Genomic DNA, 16,314 nt, shown 5'->3' with positions numbered 1-16,314 from the left:
TTATTGATTGAACCGTTCCTCTCCTGTGCTTCCCTCAATTCTGTCTCTTTTGCTCAGCAGAGAGGGAGGTAAAGAGGAAAAGAAGAAGGGTGAGATGAATAAGTGATGAAAACAAAACAGCAGAACCATCCTCAGATCGATGTGTGTGTGTGTGTGTGTGTGTGTGCGTGCATGTGTGTGTCTGCAGAGAAGATTAAGTGCGCAAGCGAATTTGTATATAGGGTGTACACAAAAGGTGGAGTGTATCGTTTTTGCCTCTTCATTCACCTAGACCCCGATGTTGACTATTGGAGAATGAGAGGGGAGGTTTATTGACTTTACCTCATTGACCATAGCTCTTCATTACTCTACTGCAATGGAAATTGGCTACTCTGAACTTCACCTTTTTAACTGCCAGCCCTTCTCCTACCCTTTACCTCTCCACTCTTTCCTTTCTTTCTCTTTTTTTATGTAACCCCTACTTATTATCCACTTACTCTTTCTTGTCCTCTTCCCTCTCTCATGTTTATCTGCTTCTGTCTTCTAAATATCCCCCTCATCAATCTGTTTGCTGTCACTACTTCTCCCTGGTTTCCCCCATTTGTCCTCACCTTCTCTTCATCTCACACTCCATTTCCCTTCTCCGCTCAGTCCCTGCAATGATCACCAGTCACCCCAACACTACCATGGCTAAGAAGGGTCATGTGAAGGAGCTGAACTGCACAGCCAGGGGAGAATGGCCCATCATCATCCGCTGGGAAAGAGGCGACACGGTCATTGATCCCGACCGCAACCCCCGATACTCCATTACCACCAGTCCCAATGAGAAGACCGATGAGGTGTTGTCCACACTCAAGGTAAGAAACACTAATATATGGTAAAGCATCTAGTTGATGAGATCAGACAGCAACTTTCTATGACTTTACTCAGCTGACAGGTAGATTTCAATTTTCTTTTTCACTGCTCTTGTTTGGTCTGTGACTTAAAGTGCAGTATGCAAAGCACACATCACACTTTTGTATTGTCAGTAGCTGAGGTGCGTAAAAATGTTTGAGATTAGAAAACATTTATAACCATGTGACTCATTGTATTGGGCCCTGTCCTTGTCAGTCATGGCCAATCAGAAAGGGTCTTCCACTGTAACCGTTTGGCATAAGTCAGCTGTGCTTTGTCACCTAAACTGGCAGCTTTATGATGGAGTGATCAGTTTCTCCTAAAAGGAAAATCTCCTGGATGTCCAAAGGCCACACATTCCCATTATGTCTAACTTTACTTGACTCTGTTTAAAAATGAGATGCTTCAGGTTAAACATTTGCCCAAATTAAAGAAGAGCTGGACATGATGAATGCAGCCATTGCATCTCGTGATGCAAATGTATTGGATGCTAATACTAAAAGAGGTGTGAACAAGCTCATAATGTCATCATCCCAGACGCAACCATTAACCTGATACATCTGATACAGGAGGGGAGCTGAAGCTTATTGTTGTTGGTCTATGCAATCAAGGTAGCACCAGTAGGTTTGCCATCTGCTTTTGACAGTGTGCCCAACTCTAAGGTCACAGAAAACATATATTCATCACCCCCAAGTACACACTTTGCATAGCTCTGTGAGGATACACATTCACCAACCATAGTAACAAAATTAACACAGGGCGTGTGTCTGGCAGAATGCACTTTGGATATTTCTCCTGCAGGTGTATGGTTTAAAGACACAAGAAAAGTAAATCGCCACTTGCCACTTCTCTGTTACACAGCTATGTTTTTACACAATTTATCTGCACAAACATAGAGTTATTTGTCTATTTGACATCTCTCTTTTAACCTTTCTCCCAACAGCTAAAGCCAGCAGAGCGTGAGGATTCAGTCTTCTTCTCCTGTCATGCCATCAACTCTTACGGAGAAGGACGAGGTCTTATCCAGCTCACTGTGCAAGGTAACCATTCTTGAACGAAAGCATGTGCTGTACCATCTTCTCTCCACATTGATTAAAGCTAGACAAGCCTTGTTTCTTTTAATCTAAAACCTGTCTATTTTTTACATCTTCAGAGCCGCCAGACCCTCCAGAGTTGGAGGTGCGCGAAGTAAAAGATCGTAGTATGAATCTCCGGTGGACACAAAGATTTGATGGAAACAGTGTCATTACCTCCTATGATATTGAGTATAAGAATAAAACAGGTAGGTGTAGAATGCATCTGTCATTTCTGCTGATGGTTCTTTTCTAACTATGAAACATACAAAATGTAAAAAATATAATATATATGCAAATACAGTATATTAATTGCAACATAAATGAGTGTTGCTAAAGGAAAAATGCAGTATGACATAACATGAAAACCAACACTATTATGTCCTTTTTTGTGTGTCAGATTCCTGGGAGCTAAAACATGCTACTCGAAACATCTCCCCTACCAACAATCAGGCCAACATAGTGGACCTTCACCCTGCGTCTGTCTACAGCATCCGCATGTACTCGTACAACTCTATAGGCAAGAGCGAGGCCAGTAAGGAACTTACCATCAGCACAGAGGAAGCTCGTAAGTAACCTCACAAGACTGGTATTCACTAAACTCAATGTGAGCAAAATATTTATTTTTCTTGTTGGATCATGTACTCAGAGTCAGACAGGCTTGAAGTATAGGCTGCTCAAAGTTAACCTGGAGGGTAACTGGATTAAAATTTTGAGCCTTAAGATTACAAACAAACCCGTAACACTATAATGGAGAATATACTCTATGATAGCTATATATTTATATAAACTGAACCAGATTTTTCTGCAGACAGCATAATCTGTATGACTGTAAGAATAAATGGAGTCCTTGATAGATTACAGCACTAACACATGCATCATGCCAGCTATGATCACTATCAATGTCAAAACCTACATATTTATATTAGGTGACGTGTCTGATGCCATCGACATGCTTAGCAAGGTAAATATGACCTGGGATCTATTACCATTTTACATACGTTGATGTGATGTGCAAATGATGCTCTTTGCATCAGCCAACAAACCTGTACCCTTCAACTTCATAGCCACCAATGTGGGAGTCACTTATTACAGTATTTTCATAAAATTTCACAAGCAGTTGATTGGTGATGTAGCTGACACAACTGTTCGAGTACAGAGTGCACTAAGACATCCAAGGGGAGCCCCTGTAGTACTGCAGTATCAGAGTGATCTAAATTGTCACTTGTTTTGGCCTATTTGATGCCCTTGAGGATTTAATAATACAAGTCTATCTCTAGATTTTGACTTAGTGGAAACATGATTACTTGCTTTCTATTTGGGGAATGCCTCCACTCCAACCGCTCTGTGTGTCTCTTTCTCTCTGCAGAACCTGATGGCCCTCCCATGGATGTGATCCTGCAGCCAGTCACCTCACAGAGTATCAGGGTCACCTGGAAGGTGAAACATTAGTACTGCAAAGCAAGAAAATGCATGCAAATAGATAAAACACAAACAAATAAAAAAAAAAAAACTTCATCAATTTGACAACACAGGAGCAACATTAAGAAACGCGCTGCAAAAGCCACAACACAACCAAATGAGAAAACATGCAGCTAAAAGCTATGTTTTTAAGCATAATTTTGAATTAGGTATGTAGGTTTAAGGTAAGATTATAAATATAGACAGATGTGAGTATCATCTTTTCTTATTTCAGGCTCCTAGGAAGGAGCTGCAGAACGGGGTGATCAGGGGCTACCAGATTGGATACAGGGAGAACGGTCCAGGCAGTAATGGCCAGTACAGCATTGTGGAGATGAAGGCCACCGGTGACAGTGAGGTGTACACACTGGACAATCTCAAGAAGTTTGCCCAGTATGGTGTCGTTGTCCAAGCCTTCAACAGAGCAGGCACTGGTCCCTCCAGCTCAGAGATCAATGCTACAACACTGGAGGATGGTAAGGATCATGTATACACACATACAACATCTTTTTAGCATGTATGACAAGGGATTTGTTTGCATGTTGGTCTGCTTGAGTGTAACAAGGGGCTGCTTCAGTGACCAGCAGTAAAATGGGAAATTGATTAAACACCAGGATGCATTATGTTTAGTGGAAGACTGAACTTAGTCTGACAAAATATCACCCTTTGTCTGTTTTGACTTTGAGTCACAGTTACTGCACTTATTGTTGCTGTTGTTCTTTTTGCATTCTCATTTTCTCACCTGTGTCAACTCTTTCATGCTTTGTAACATAACTCAATTTTCTCAATTCCCTCAACAAGAATAACTGGAATCCAAATGCCTTTTAAAAATATCAAGGACAGGCTTAGTCTCATAGACACAGTACAAAATCAGTAGCATTGCAGTGGGGAATGAATAATCCCTGTGCAGTGAGACGCACAGAGTGCAGAGATACAGCAATGCATCCTGATGTCTGAGGGTCAGAAGGGCTAAAATTTTGAATGGGTGAATGAATGAAGGAATGAAAACCAAAAACCCTCTTCCTAGATTTTACAGTCTTGCAAAATGTTACAATGTAGAAAAATTCTATCATTGGTAATATTGAAGAAAATGAATGTGAATAGTAAAAAAGAATTAGCCTGTACTAGCAAAATAGCAATTATTAGAAATATTTTGATTTATTTTAAAAAAAAGGAATGACCTCTTGTTTTCAGTGGTGTTGAATGATATTTAATTGAAATCTGCAAACATGTTGTGAAATACATGCATTAATTTAAGGTAATTAAAAGACCAAGAAATAAAACTCTGGTTTGCTCAGGACTAGAATTGTTTAGAGAGTATCAGTACATTGTGTAGAAAGTGTTTTGTTTTTTTAGGTTGTAAAGTTGTGTAGTGTTAATTTACATTGTAAATCTGCAGTGGATGCAGTCACGTCACAGAATATTTTCACAAGCTGCTCAATATTGGTAAAATTTCCCTCAAAAACAACTTTTTCAGTCACATTGTAACTGTAATGGTAATTGTGCTATATTGATTTTGTGCATACTAGCAACGGAGAGAAAAGAGGTCAGTTATACCTGTCAACAATAGGGATTGTTGGCAATAGTTAGATGAGGTACAATTGCAAGAACAACTCAGATTTTAGAATTTTAAATGAACCAAAATATTTCATTAGCATAAAAATAAAAATGAAAGTATAAATAAAAATGTAATAAGAAAGCACCTAATATTATATTGAAGGACAAAAAATGTACAAAAACCTATGTGAGGTTGATGGTACAGTAGTTTTCTTGAAGAGATAAAAGTTCCTGGTGTAAAAAAAAAAAAAAGCAGAAAACTGGAGTTCAATAAATTACTTTGTGGATCTGGCTTTTCTTCCAAAGGCTATAATGTACAAGTCAAGGCAACTTTTCCTTGTATTCAATTCTTGTGAAGCAGTATTTTCCAAACAAGCTCTATTAATTGAGTTTTGATTTCTTAGAAGCAGAAAGAAATCCAAAACAGATTTTACCACAAAAACACTCAAATACTCATTTATTCTTGTCTAGAAGTTCTTTGAATCTTTCTAAATATTATACTTCTCGTGCTGATGCAGTGTAACAGAAAGAGTGAATCTGTACTCTGCATATGTATTTTTTCAATACATGGCATCTCTCAATCTCGCGTTTGCTTAAGTTTTTCCCCCACTTTAAACAAACACAAACATACACTCACGTCATCCACCTACTGAGCAGTTAGCTGATCCCCATTGGTCCAGAGCAGACAGAGCCCTCCAGTTCTTCCCTGTGGCTGTCACCGTGGAGACAGTGATATTGATGGCCATTATGATAATAGTGATAACAACAAGCATACTAAAAATAATTATAATTAGCTTGTCTCTCTGTCTGTCTCTCTCTCTGGTTCCCTGTGCTAGCTTCCTGCTGTAATTATCCACAGCTGAGCGCATTGTCTCTCTGCTCCCTCTTTTCATCTTTTTCTGCCCTTCCCTTGCTCCCCTTGCTTTTAACTCCCTTCCTCCCTTCTTCCTCTGCCCCTCAACCCCATCCCCTCCTCCCTGAGGCCCAGTCCAAAACTGCCTTTCATTATGTGCTGCAGAAGTTATTTGTGTAACGTTATTTTAAACATCAGCAACCACTAGTTTATCAAGTGTTTTTTAATTCACAGTATCTGCTTTCATATATTTAACCCCTCATTGGCCCCAATGCACACAATTTGGAGGCACTTGAACCAGTTCACCTTTTTCATCCATATCCTCGTTCTGTGCTTGATCTTCTCTTAAAGGTGCGACTGTGAAGGGAGGAACTGGCCTGTATTTTGTTGCCTTCTAATTATTTAGATTTGGAGCCTGAACGTTTATTAATGCAAAATCCTGTTTCAGTTTTCTTATCCTCCGTTCCCTCCCTTCCTCTGTCCTCCTCCCCACCTCCCTTCTCTCCACCAGCTGCAGAGAAATTCTCTGGTGGATTTGGCCCAATCCCTCTCTTTCATTGCTCTGTCTTTCCGTCAGCTCTCTTCCTCTCTTCCTGTCCCTCCTTTTCTCACAAGTTCACTTCTGTTCATCTTCAACAGTGTGCGTTATTCAAAGCCTGAAAGGCTAATGGTCAGTGGTAGCCAACCGAAGAGACACCTGGACTGGTGGGGACAGAGGGAGGCTTATACAGAGAAAGAGGTGGTGGTTGTGGAAATGCTCCTATACATCAGGCTGGGAGCATGTCATGAGCTTTTTATCTATCACTAGCCTGTTTACTCAATTCAGGTTTAATATGGAAATGGATTACATAATGAGTATATTTATCCTTATTTTTATTTTTTTTTACTATTTGATGATATATGACATCTTTTGCTTTAATATAAAAATAGTCAAACATTCACAACTAAGCAAAGGGCATCACAAACTCAGAATGTGCAGCTAATTGGACTTTACTTAAAATCGTAGTAGAGACATATACATATTCATAGATACTAAATAAAACAAGCTAAAACCCATTTTAGGGAATGATGAAAAAACATGAACTTGGGGATGTGTAAAAATGTGTGAAAATGATGCACAAGATGGGTCAAATATTGGGTTTCTAAAATATACAAACTGTCACAGGCTGAATAAACAGAATTTACAGTATATTATATTGTCTTAACACAGAAGAAAATCAAAATCAAAGGTCAGTTTCCAACTTTAAAGCTACTAAATGGATTTAAACAAATTCTTTGTATTTAGCTCAGTCATGAAACTGTTTTTTCAACATTTAATGAACAAACCTTTTCTCTAGAAATAAACTCAAGATAGATAAATAAGTTTAGCTGACTGGCAAATGAATTTTTGAGCTAACTTTTCTCTCTTACTCTCTTTCTTTGTCTCCAGTTCCCAGCCAGCCTCCTCAGAATGTGCGAGCCATCTCTGTAACATCTGACGAGGCAGTGATCACATGGTCTGAGCCTCCCAGAATGACACTCCATGGTGTATTGAAGGGATATCGTGTTGTCTTTTGGGCTGTTTTTGTCGATGGAGGTGGGCTGAGTGTGTCTGTCTTCCTGTGTAGTCACCATGACTAATAACAGCCCAGTGCTTGGTTTGAATATCTACGTTTCTTTTGCATTTTTAGAGTGGGGTGAAATGCAGAACATCACAACCATCAAAGAGCAGGTGGAGCTCAAAGGCCTGGAGAAATTCACAAACTACAGCATCCAGGTGCTGGCCTACACCCAGGCTGGGGATGGCGTCCGGAGCAACGTCCTGTATATCCAAACCCGTGAAGACTGTGAGTTCATATTTTAGTTGATCATTCATACAGATAAATGGCCATGTCTTTAGGGCAGGTCCAGGTTTAGGGTAGGTTTTTTTTATTTTAGGCTGCGATCTGGGAGGTAGAGTGCCATCGGGGGATAGAGGGGGTCTGTGTAAGACTGAGGTTGCTGATTAAAACCTCTTTGTGCTCTGATGTGCTATTACCAGTGCTAATGAGAATTAAGAAGCCAAAAAGTGTGTGTGTGTGTGTGTGTGTGCGCGTGTGGTTAAGGAGCCTAAGGGTGTGGGTCTGTACGTGTGAATATGTGGAACTGTTTATGGGGTGGGGGTGTGGGGTTAATTGTGTGTTTGCATGTGTACATGTCTTAGCATTGGTGTGCGTGTGAGTACATGTGCTATTGTTTGTGTGCAGCTCAACACCCAGCACAGGGAAAGGGATTAATTCTTTGTGGCTTAGAGAGAATTAATTTTGTGCTTACACTGGCGGGCTGTGGATTACATCCGTATCCGCCTCTCCTCTGCCTCCCTGGGGCCAGGCAGAGGAGGAGGCAAGCCTCTGAAGATGGAGAAAATGAGGGAGAGAGGGAGCGCAGGAGTGTGTGTGTGTCTGTGTGGCTGGTGGGGAGTGCATGTGTGTAGGAGCAGAGATTGTAAGAAGTGTCATTTCAGAAAAGGCCTTTATTCTCTCTTCCTCACTATATCTCCATTTTATGAGCTGGCCTCAGTGCAGTAGCTCTTCAAATATGTGTATTGTGTTGGTCTTTGAGTGTGTGTGAATGTGTGTATTTATCAGTGGAAAACTGCTTTTCCTTTATGTTGGTTGACACTGTGTCCAGGGGCATCCTCTTCACATGCGTTCAGTGTTATCTGTCTCTCTCGGTATCACCCTTCCCTTTTGCCCTCAGTTCTTTCTGTAGCATATGGTAAAATGTTGTGGGCAATTGTGCAATCCCTTTCTCTGCCTCTGTCTCTTACACACAGAAAAACAGTAGACAGTAAGTAGATATTTAAAAGTCGATTTTCTTTATGATCTTTCCAAGGGCCCCCACACCCTGAAGGCCAAAATATGAAAATGTGCAAATAAATTCATACTATGGGTGGATTTATGTTTGTCTTATCCTTCTACATTGTTGTACCCAAAACCCAATACTCATTGTCCAACTCTTTTGTCGATCCCAGCGATAGGAAAATGCTAAATAACCTATTCTTCTCTGGTAATTCATTAGCTGCAGTAAACATTTCAGAAAACATCATGAATTACACTTTATGCAAACCCACTGGCTTTTCCCTTAGGCTTACTTCTTTTCACAGACTTGATGTTGTCAGAGAATACCTACAGCAAGTGAGCATTCAGATAGCAAGAAAATGGCAGTTTGTCAGTTTAGAAATTGTTGAAAATGATGAAACGATAAATGAGCGTAGAAGGTTGGTAATGTACATGTCCAACCCTGGTTGGGTGCAGGTGCAGTACAAAACTAGCAAACAAAGAAAAACAGTGGTAGTACGCTTTAGGGGCTGCAACTAAATTAGAATTTGATTGGTAATTACATTTCTAGCCATTTTCTTAATTAATTGTTCGGTCTAATATTTGACAGAAAATATTAAAAACAATGCTGTTTAGAAATTTTGAAAGCCAGAGCCAACAAATTCAAAGAGCTTAGTTTGTCAACACAGAGATACAAAGATATTCAATTTACTAGCATAGACTAGAAGAGTAAAAGCAAAATGTCACACAATGTTTGAGTAGCTGGAACTCGACAGCATAGCAATTTCGAATACATATTTATTCGTTGATAAAAAGACAAATTTAAAGATTTGTTTTGTTACTATTATTGTTACTTTATTGTTAATTATTTCAGCCCTCATTAATAAACACATAGATGAGTTAGGACCCTTTTAAAGGTTGTGACGTTGTCAATATCACATAAGGTAGAAATACACAACAAACAATAAAGGATTCATTTTTTTTACAAGTTATTTTTCTGTAGCAAGTCACATCAGGAACATCATCAATGTTAGAACATGATTGCAGGGAGAAGAGGAGGGCTTTTAAAGTCAAACATTGGGGGAAATCAAGAAATGCTACTTACATGCACAATTTAGCACCCAACACTGTTATTTGGAAGGTTGTCTGTATTTTTTGTTTGTTTTTTGTTTTTATTAAATGGAGAAGTATAGCATGGGTGTTTTATGTGTTGGACAGTTATGAAATAATTCACCTCCAGGAGAGCCAGACTTTACTCACTGTAATACTTCAGGGTAAAGAATAAAGGACCAAGTATTTAGCCAAGGGGATACAAATACTATAGATATTTTCGTTGCCTATGATGCTATCATTTAACATCTACTGTAACAAAGTACAAAACTGGGGAAGCTCTTCCCAGAATGGTGGTGGACGCAATTAAAACTTAAATAAGGGGAAACATAACTTCTCTGCCCTTCCTTCTGCCATGTCTCCTCTTTATGGTTCAGACCCTGGACCTCCAGCTGGCATCAAAGCTGTGCCATCCTCTGCCAGCAGTGTTGTGGTGTCCTGGTTACCCCCTCACAAGCCAAACGGAATAATCCGCAAGTACACCATCTACTGCTCCAGCCCCGGGTCAGGCCAACCGGTGAGTGAGAAGAAGGGTTGGGAAGGAAATGTAAGAGGAAAAGGGGGGAAGAAGCATTATCAAACATGGCTGCTGATGAAGAAGATCAGAATACAGATTATGTTAAATATGTTCCTGTTTTATATTATTCTTTTCATTTGTAAGAAAATTGATTTAATGATAATCTGCATTTGTGAGTTTGTGTGTGTGTGTGTGTGTGTGTGTGTGAGTGAGAGAGAGAGAAAGAGAAAGAGTGAGTGAAATGAGCTCTCTTCATACTGCAGTGTGTGTGCATGCAAGCTCACCCTCCAGCCTCATTTGCATATCTGCGTCTCATCATGTTGCCAGGACAACCTCATCTGTTCATCAACGAGGGCAGAAAACAAGCAGCCAGCAAACGTGCACATTCGTTGATACACAGACACGCACACAAATAGGCACACACTCATAAATGTAGTACGACGTGTGTATATAGAGGTACAGTATATACATATATGTAAGTCATGCTTTTATGACAAGTGACAATTTAAAAGTAAGAAATATATCCTACTTGCACACACACAGAACAACACATGCATGCACCATTTAAATGTGCCTGTCCCCTTCATTCACAAATCACTCTTTCTCTCTTTTTCTCTATTTACGTCTCTTTCTATCTCTCTCTCTCTTTCAGTCTTTTTTTTCTCTCTGAAGCCCCCATGCAGAGTTCGGGATGATTACTATGTAAATGAGTGCGACTGGAGAGAAGAAAGGAGGGATGGGGGGGTCAGACACACCGTGCGGGGAGTACTGTTGTTCCTCTTTTCATTATCTCACTCTATCGTTCCCCGGATCACCGCTATCTCCACGCCGGAGGAATATTTTAATATCCGTTACAGCTACACACACTCTTGTCACTCCTCCCTCCATTCCTTCCAACATCTACCCACCCACCCATTCATCCACCCATCCTTCCATCCATACAGTACCTCTGCCTGCAGTGGAGAGTATAGAGACAAATGTACAGAGAGGAGAAGAAAAAGACACTGATGTATGTGAGAGTTGGGGAGAAATGCAGAGATGGTGTAAAACAGAAGGTGGCAATGCGTGGATAGATGGAAGGAAGCAAGGAGAGCACCCACACATGACAGGAAAATGTGGAGAAGGACAGGAAAGTGAAGAGAGGGATGAAGAGTGGCTGATGATGAACAGGAAACACAGGGAAGTAATAAAAAGCCCAGTGGATTCCTTCATGACGGCCTCCTCATTAATGTGAAAAACAACATGAATACTGGAATCTGTTTACCCAGAATAAATCGTTCTGCAGACAACAACCCAGAATGGGTAGGACACAGCTCAGCCACACTGCCGTGTCTTCGCAGGTTTTAACTGGTCTGCCGCATTTACTGACACTTCAAACCATTTGACACTTGTATCGCAGTCTTCATTTCATCTGCACACACATGCCTGTCATTCACAAATGCAGGCTGGTGTCAAACTGGTGGTGTGTCGGAAAAATGGGATTTAGAGGGCGACAGTGAATGTGCTACCGTACAGCACATCTGTGCCAAATTTGTGGTGATGTTTTCTTTTTTCATATTTATCTATTCATAGTTGAGGCCAACAGTGCAGTAGTAGACATAGCTGCTCAGGGGCCGTGTGTGTGTGTGTGTGTGTACCTGGATGTCGGGATACCTGAGGAGTAGATGAAGAATAGGAAATGAGGGAATAAGGGTATAACTGATGGGTAGTTGAATAGTGAGTGGCAGGCAGTAAGACAAATGCTGTGTGTGTGTGTGTGTGTGTGTGTGTGTGTGTGTGTGTGTGTGTGTGTGTGTGTGTGTGTGTGTGTGTGTGTGTGTGTGTGTGTGTGTGTGTGTGTGTGTGCAAGGGACAATGATCGGTATATGTCTAGACAGCAGACACATGGCTGAGTTAAACACACTGCAATTACACATCCACCTTCAGGTCATGTATGCCACTATATGTGTGTGTCTGTGTGTGTCAGTATATTTGTGCATGCCCCAAGTATTTGTGCTTGCTTGTGTGTCACCATCTCTCTTTCTCTGCCTGTTTGTGACATTCTCCTCTCCTCTCCTCCCCTCGCTGATGCCTGCAGTAGATAGGCCTCATTAGTGTATGACTGTTCATGATATCTCTGACTGACTCATTTGTCTTTCCCTCATTGTCTTCTTCTGTGTAGTAACTGTTTGCCCTCCCCGAGGAGAACAGAGGAGGAGAGGGAGTGGGTTGTACTCTGCCAAACCAGTCCTCCTCTGCCTCTCACGCTCTCGCTGTCTCTTTCCTCTAGTTTCATCCTTCCATACGGTTTTTCTTTACCTTTTATATGCCCTAGAAGTTCTGTTCTGTCGTCTTTGTCTGTTCTATAATATTGACTCGAGGGCAGAAAACAGGGCTTGGTTCACATTAAGCTGATGTTCACTCAGTCCTTCACATTACATCGTCCTCCTAAGTAAAGTGACAAAAATGATCTTGTCTTTGGCACCCCCCAGATTTCACAATGTGCTGTTCATCCAATCCAGACTTTGTCATACGACGGTTTTTGTAACCACAAAAGGCTACTCTCTGAGGGTTTTTTCCAATCTAATGGAAATGTAAAGAAAAATATTTGTCACCGTGGGACATCAAGACCTGTTTTTCTTTTTCATTGTGCTACAGAATTTCAGCTGTGTCCACACCAAATCGTGGGATTATTTAACAAGAAAAATGTTTCCTGTCATATGCAATACTTCACAAAACATTTGATGACAACAAATATTAATATGTTTGCTAGATTGCCCAGCTCTGTGTCCAAAATATTTGTCTTCGCAGGTCCTCCAAGTAATGACATGTTCAAGTGTTAACACCTTCCTTTTCCCTTCTGACTTTTTCCAGTTGCCCAGTGAGTATGAGGCTAATCCAGAGATGCTGTTCTACCGAATTACCCACCTCAACCACCGGCAGCAGTACCTGATCTGGGCTGCAGCCGTCACCACTGCAGGCCGAGGTAACTACAGTGAGAAGGTCACTGTGGAACCCGCGGCCAAAGGTGAGTCCCTTAGAATGAAAGTGATGCACAACCCCAATTCAATGTGTAAAACGTAAATAAAAGCAGAATGATGATTTGCAAATTTCATCGACCCATTTTTTATCCACAATAGATGATAAACAACATATCAGATTATATAACTGAGATATTGTACTATTTCATTGAAAAAAAAAAGTTTATTTTGAATTTAATGGCAACACATCTCAATAAAGTTGGAACGGGCAACACAAGGCTGAAAAAGTTTGTTTTTGTTTGTTTTTTTTGGCATTCCTGTGAGTTCAGGGTTTCCACAGCGGATCGTTAGTTCGCATGTTAATTTGGCACAGTTAATTCTATGCCGGATGCACTTCCTGACGCAACCTTTCACAATTTCCACCGGGATTGGGACTGACACTGCATGGTTGGGAATAGGGATGGGCTCTTCAAGGTTCAGTGTCTTGCCCTGGGACCCTTTGACATGTGGTCAGGAAGAGTGGGGTGCAAACCTCTAACCCTATGGCCAGTAGGCAGCCACTCTATCAAACCGAGCCACTGTTCCCAAGGGACAAGGCCGAAGGTCAAAACTGGGTGCATGTGATCTTTGGGCCTTCGGGCAGCGCTGCAATAAAAACAGACATGATTCTCTACTGGACATCACTGCATGGGCTCAGTAACACTTCCACAGTTCACTGTGCAATCCACAATCATGCAAAGAAGAAGCAATATATGAACACGATCGAGAAACGGCCTCCTGTTCTCGGGGCCAAAGCTCATTTAAAACAGCCTGATGCAAAATGGAAAAATGTTCTGTTGTCAAATGACAGAAAATTTTAAATTCTTTATGGAAACCATGGACGTTGCGACCTGCGGACTAAAAAGGAGTGAGAGGCCATCCAGCTTGTTACCAGCAGACAATTCAAAAGCTTATATCTCTGATGGTGTGGGGTGCATTAGTGCCTAGAGTGTGGTGTGGGCAGCTTACACATCTGGAAAGGCACCATCACTGCTGAAAAGTACATAGAGGTTTTTGAGCATATGCTCCCATCCAGACAACGTCTCTTTCAGGGAAGTCCTTGCATATTTCAGTCTACAATGCTAAACCACATACTCCATCCATCACAACAGAATGGCTTTGCAGGAGAAGAGTCCGGTTGCTGAACTGGCCTGCCTGCAATCCAGACCTTTCACTAATACAAAACATTTGACACATCATAAAAAGAAATATATGGCAACAAAGGCCCAGGACAGTTGAGCAGCTAGAATCCTGCATCAGACAAGAATTGGACAACATTTCTCTCCTAAAACCCAAAGAACTGTTCTCCTGACTTCCCAGACCGTTGCCGACAGTTGTTAAAAGAAGAGAGGATGCTGCAAGATGGTGAACATCACTCTGTTCCAACTTTGTGAGATGTGTTGTTGCCATCAAATTCAAAATGAGCCAATATTTTCCATGAAATGGAAAATGAGAGACACAGTGAAGGTAGATGCCCCCAAAGCTGGGTGTTGGTAACTTACATTTTATGTAGTGTAAACCTATTTGTGTTTATGAATTGCTTCATATTTAAACATTGTCAATAAAATGTAGCAGAAAGTTGATGTAGTTGTTTAAAATGTTTTAATTTTCAAACAAATGACACAGAGTTCAATGATCTCTAGAGCCCCAAATCAGCCTTTGTTGCGTGGATGGCACCACATTCAGTTTCATATAATGTCGTTTCAAGCCTCTTCTGCATAATGCCATGAACTAAAAATACCATTCTTCAAAAGTCATTTTGCTCTACATCCCTCATGACTCTGAATCATTTAAATGATCTGCCTCTTATTCTGTCACTTGCTGTATAAACATTTTCTGCCTCTTTTTCCAACCCGTCCTTCTGTTTACGTGTTACTGCCTGTCTTGACTTTACAGAGGTGTGCTATAGAATTTGGAGTTCGGAGGGCATCTGGTAAACTGGCCCCAACCTTCAAAATAAGGAAATAAAGGAAAGAGAAAATGACAGGGCAGGAGCAGAGCTAACAAATACAAGAGCACAGAGAGGCAGAGTGTTTAAGATAATGAAGAAGGCAGTTAAATCAATAGGCTTTGGATTAAAAAACAGGAAGAATAAGGGAGTGTAAACGAATAGAGTGCGCTTTCTACCATGTAATCCTTTTCTTTATTTATTCGTTCCTTTGACTGCTGGGTGCAAAGGTTTGTGTGAGTGTGCTCTTGTATGGGTGGGTGCGTCAGCTGATTGGCAGCTGGGAAAGGCAGTGTCCTCCAGGCTTACCCACTCAATACTTCATTCAACCTTAACATAAGTGCACTAGAGCACTGGCATTAAGATGCAAAGCTTGAGAAAGGAATCGAGACAGGGAGGGCAGGTGGGTGAGTTACAAAGAGTTATGGCTCTGAATGGATGGATATTTTTGCTCACATCCTCTCAATTCCTTGATCTGTTTTAAAATCTAATTTCTGTTCTTTGCTGAATAATGACACATTTAACACAAGTCATTTGTACCAAGTGTGAGTGACAGGAGACACATTAAACATCTCCTTCAATTAAATGTTCATTGAACAGTATATATTTATCAAAAATTATTTCTTTGACAATGGCAGTATTTCCTTGTTAGTACATATCAGCTAGGCTGTGATCTTTGTGTTAATAAAGTAATATCTAATGGTCTTTTTTTCCTTCTTCATTCTTCAATAGCACCAGCGAAGATACTGTCATTTGGGGGTACAGTAACTACTCCTTGGATGAAAGAAGTGCGGCTGCCGTGTAGCTCTGTCGGAGAACCAACACCTACAATAAAATGGACCAAAGACAGGTCAGAATCTACCGAAACAATGCTTATGAGCACACAGTGCTGCTTAATTCCTTTTAAAGTGAATTCCGATGGTTCACAGCATGTAATATTTCTGAGTCATTACCACAAACATTGGAGTAATGTCACATCTGTACATCTGTACAATGTACACTGTAGAAATATTACAATGCATCTCCTAAACATAGATCCTGGCTTGAATATGAAAAAGTCAAAATATCCACCTTAGAGTTTACTTCATGCTTTGGACAATTGTGTCCTCCTGTTTAGTAAAACTC

General features: G+C 40.7%; 1 protein-coding gene across 4 annotated transcripts in view; it reads left to right on the top strand.

Annotated features, from left to right (window-relative positions):
- Positions 1-16,314, top strand: part of dscaml1 (Down syndrome cell adhesion molecule like 1) — a 96,194-nt gene that overhangs the window by 70,337 nt on the left and 9,543 nt on the right. For all 4 annotated transcript variants that reach the window (XR_010914654.1, XM_067507547.1, XM_067507546.1 and 1 more), the window contains 11 exons: positions 631-836; positions 1,817-1,913; positions 2,027-2,155; positions 2,347-2,514; positions 3,316-3,386; positions 3,643-3,883; positions 7,247-7,393; positions 7,488-7,643; positions 10,103-10,242; positions 13,096-13,249; positions 15,922-16,039. Coding sequence is in view for 3 of the 4 variants with exons in the window: in XM_067507547.1 (XP_067363648.1) it covers positions 631-836; positions 1,817-1,913; positions 2,027-2,155; positions 2,347-2,514; positions 3,316-3,386; positions 3,643-3,883; positions 7,247-7,393; positions 7,488-7,643; positions 10,103-10,242; positions 13,096-13,249; positions 15,922-16,039 (1,627 nt within the window). In the remaining variant the exon portion in view is untranslated. The remainder of the gene's footprint in view (positions 1-630; positions 837-1,816; positions 1,914-2,026; positions 2,156-2,346; positions 2,515-3,315; positions 3,387-3,642; positions 3,884-7,246; positions 7,394-7,487; positions 7,644-10,102; positions 10,243-13,095; positions 13,250-15,921; positions 16,040-16,314) is intronic.

This window comes from Channa argus, chromosome 6 (assembly GCF_033026475.1).
Source record: "Channa argus isolate prfri chromosome 6, Channa argus male v1.0, whole genome shotgun sequence".
NCBI classification, from domain to species: domain Eukaryota; kingdom Metazoa; phylum Chordata; class Actinopteri; order Anabantiformes; family Channidae; genus Channa; species Channa argus.
The sequence above is the reverse complement of the archived record's forward strand: the minus strand, read 5'-3'. Positions and strand labels throughout refer to the sequence as shown.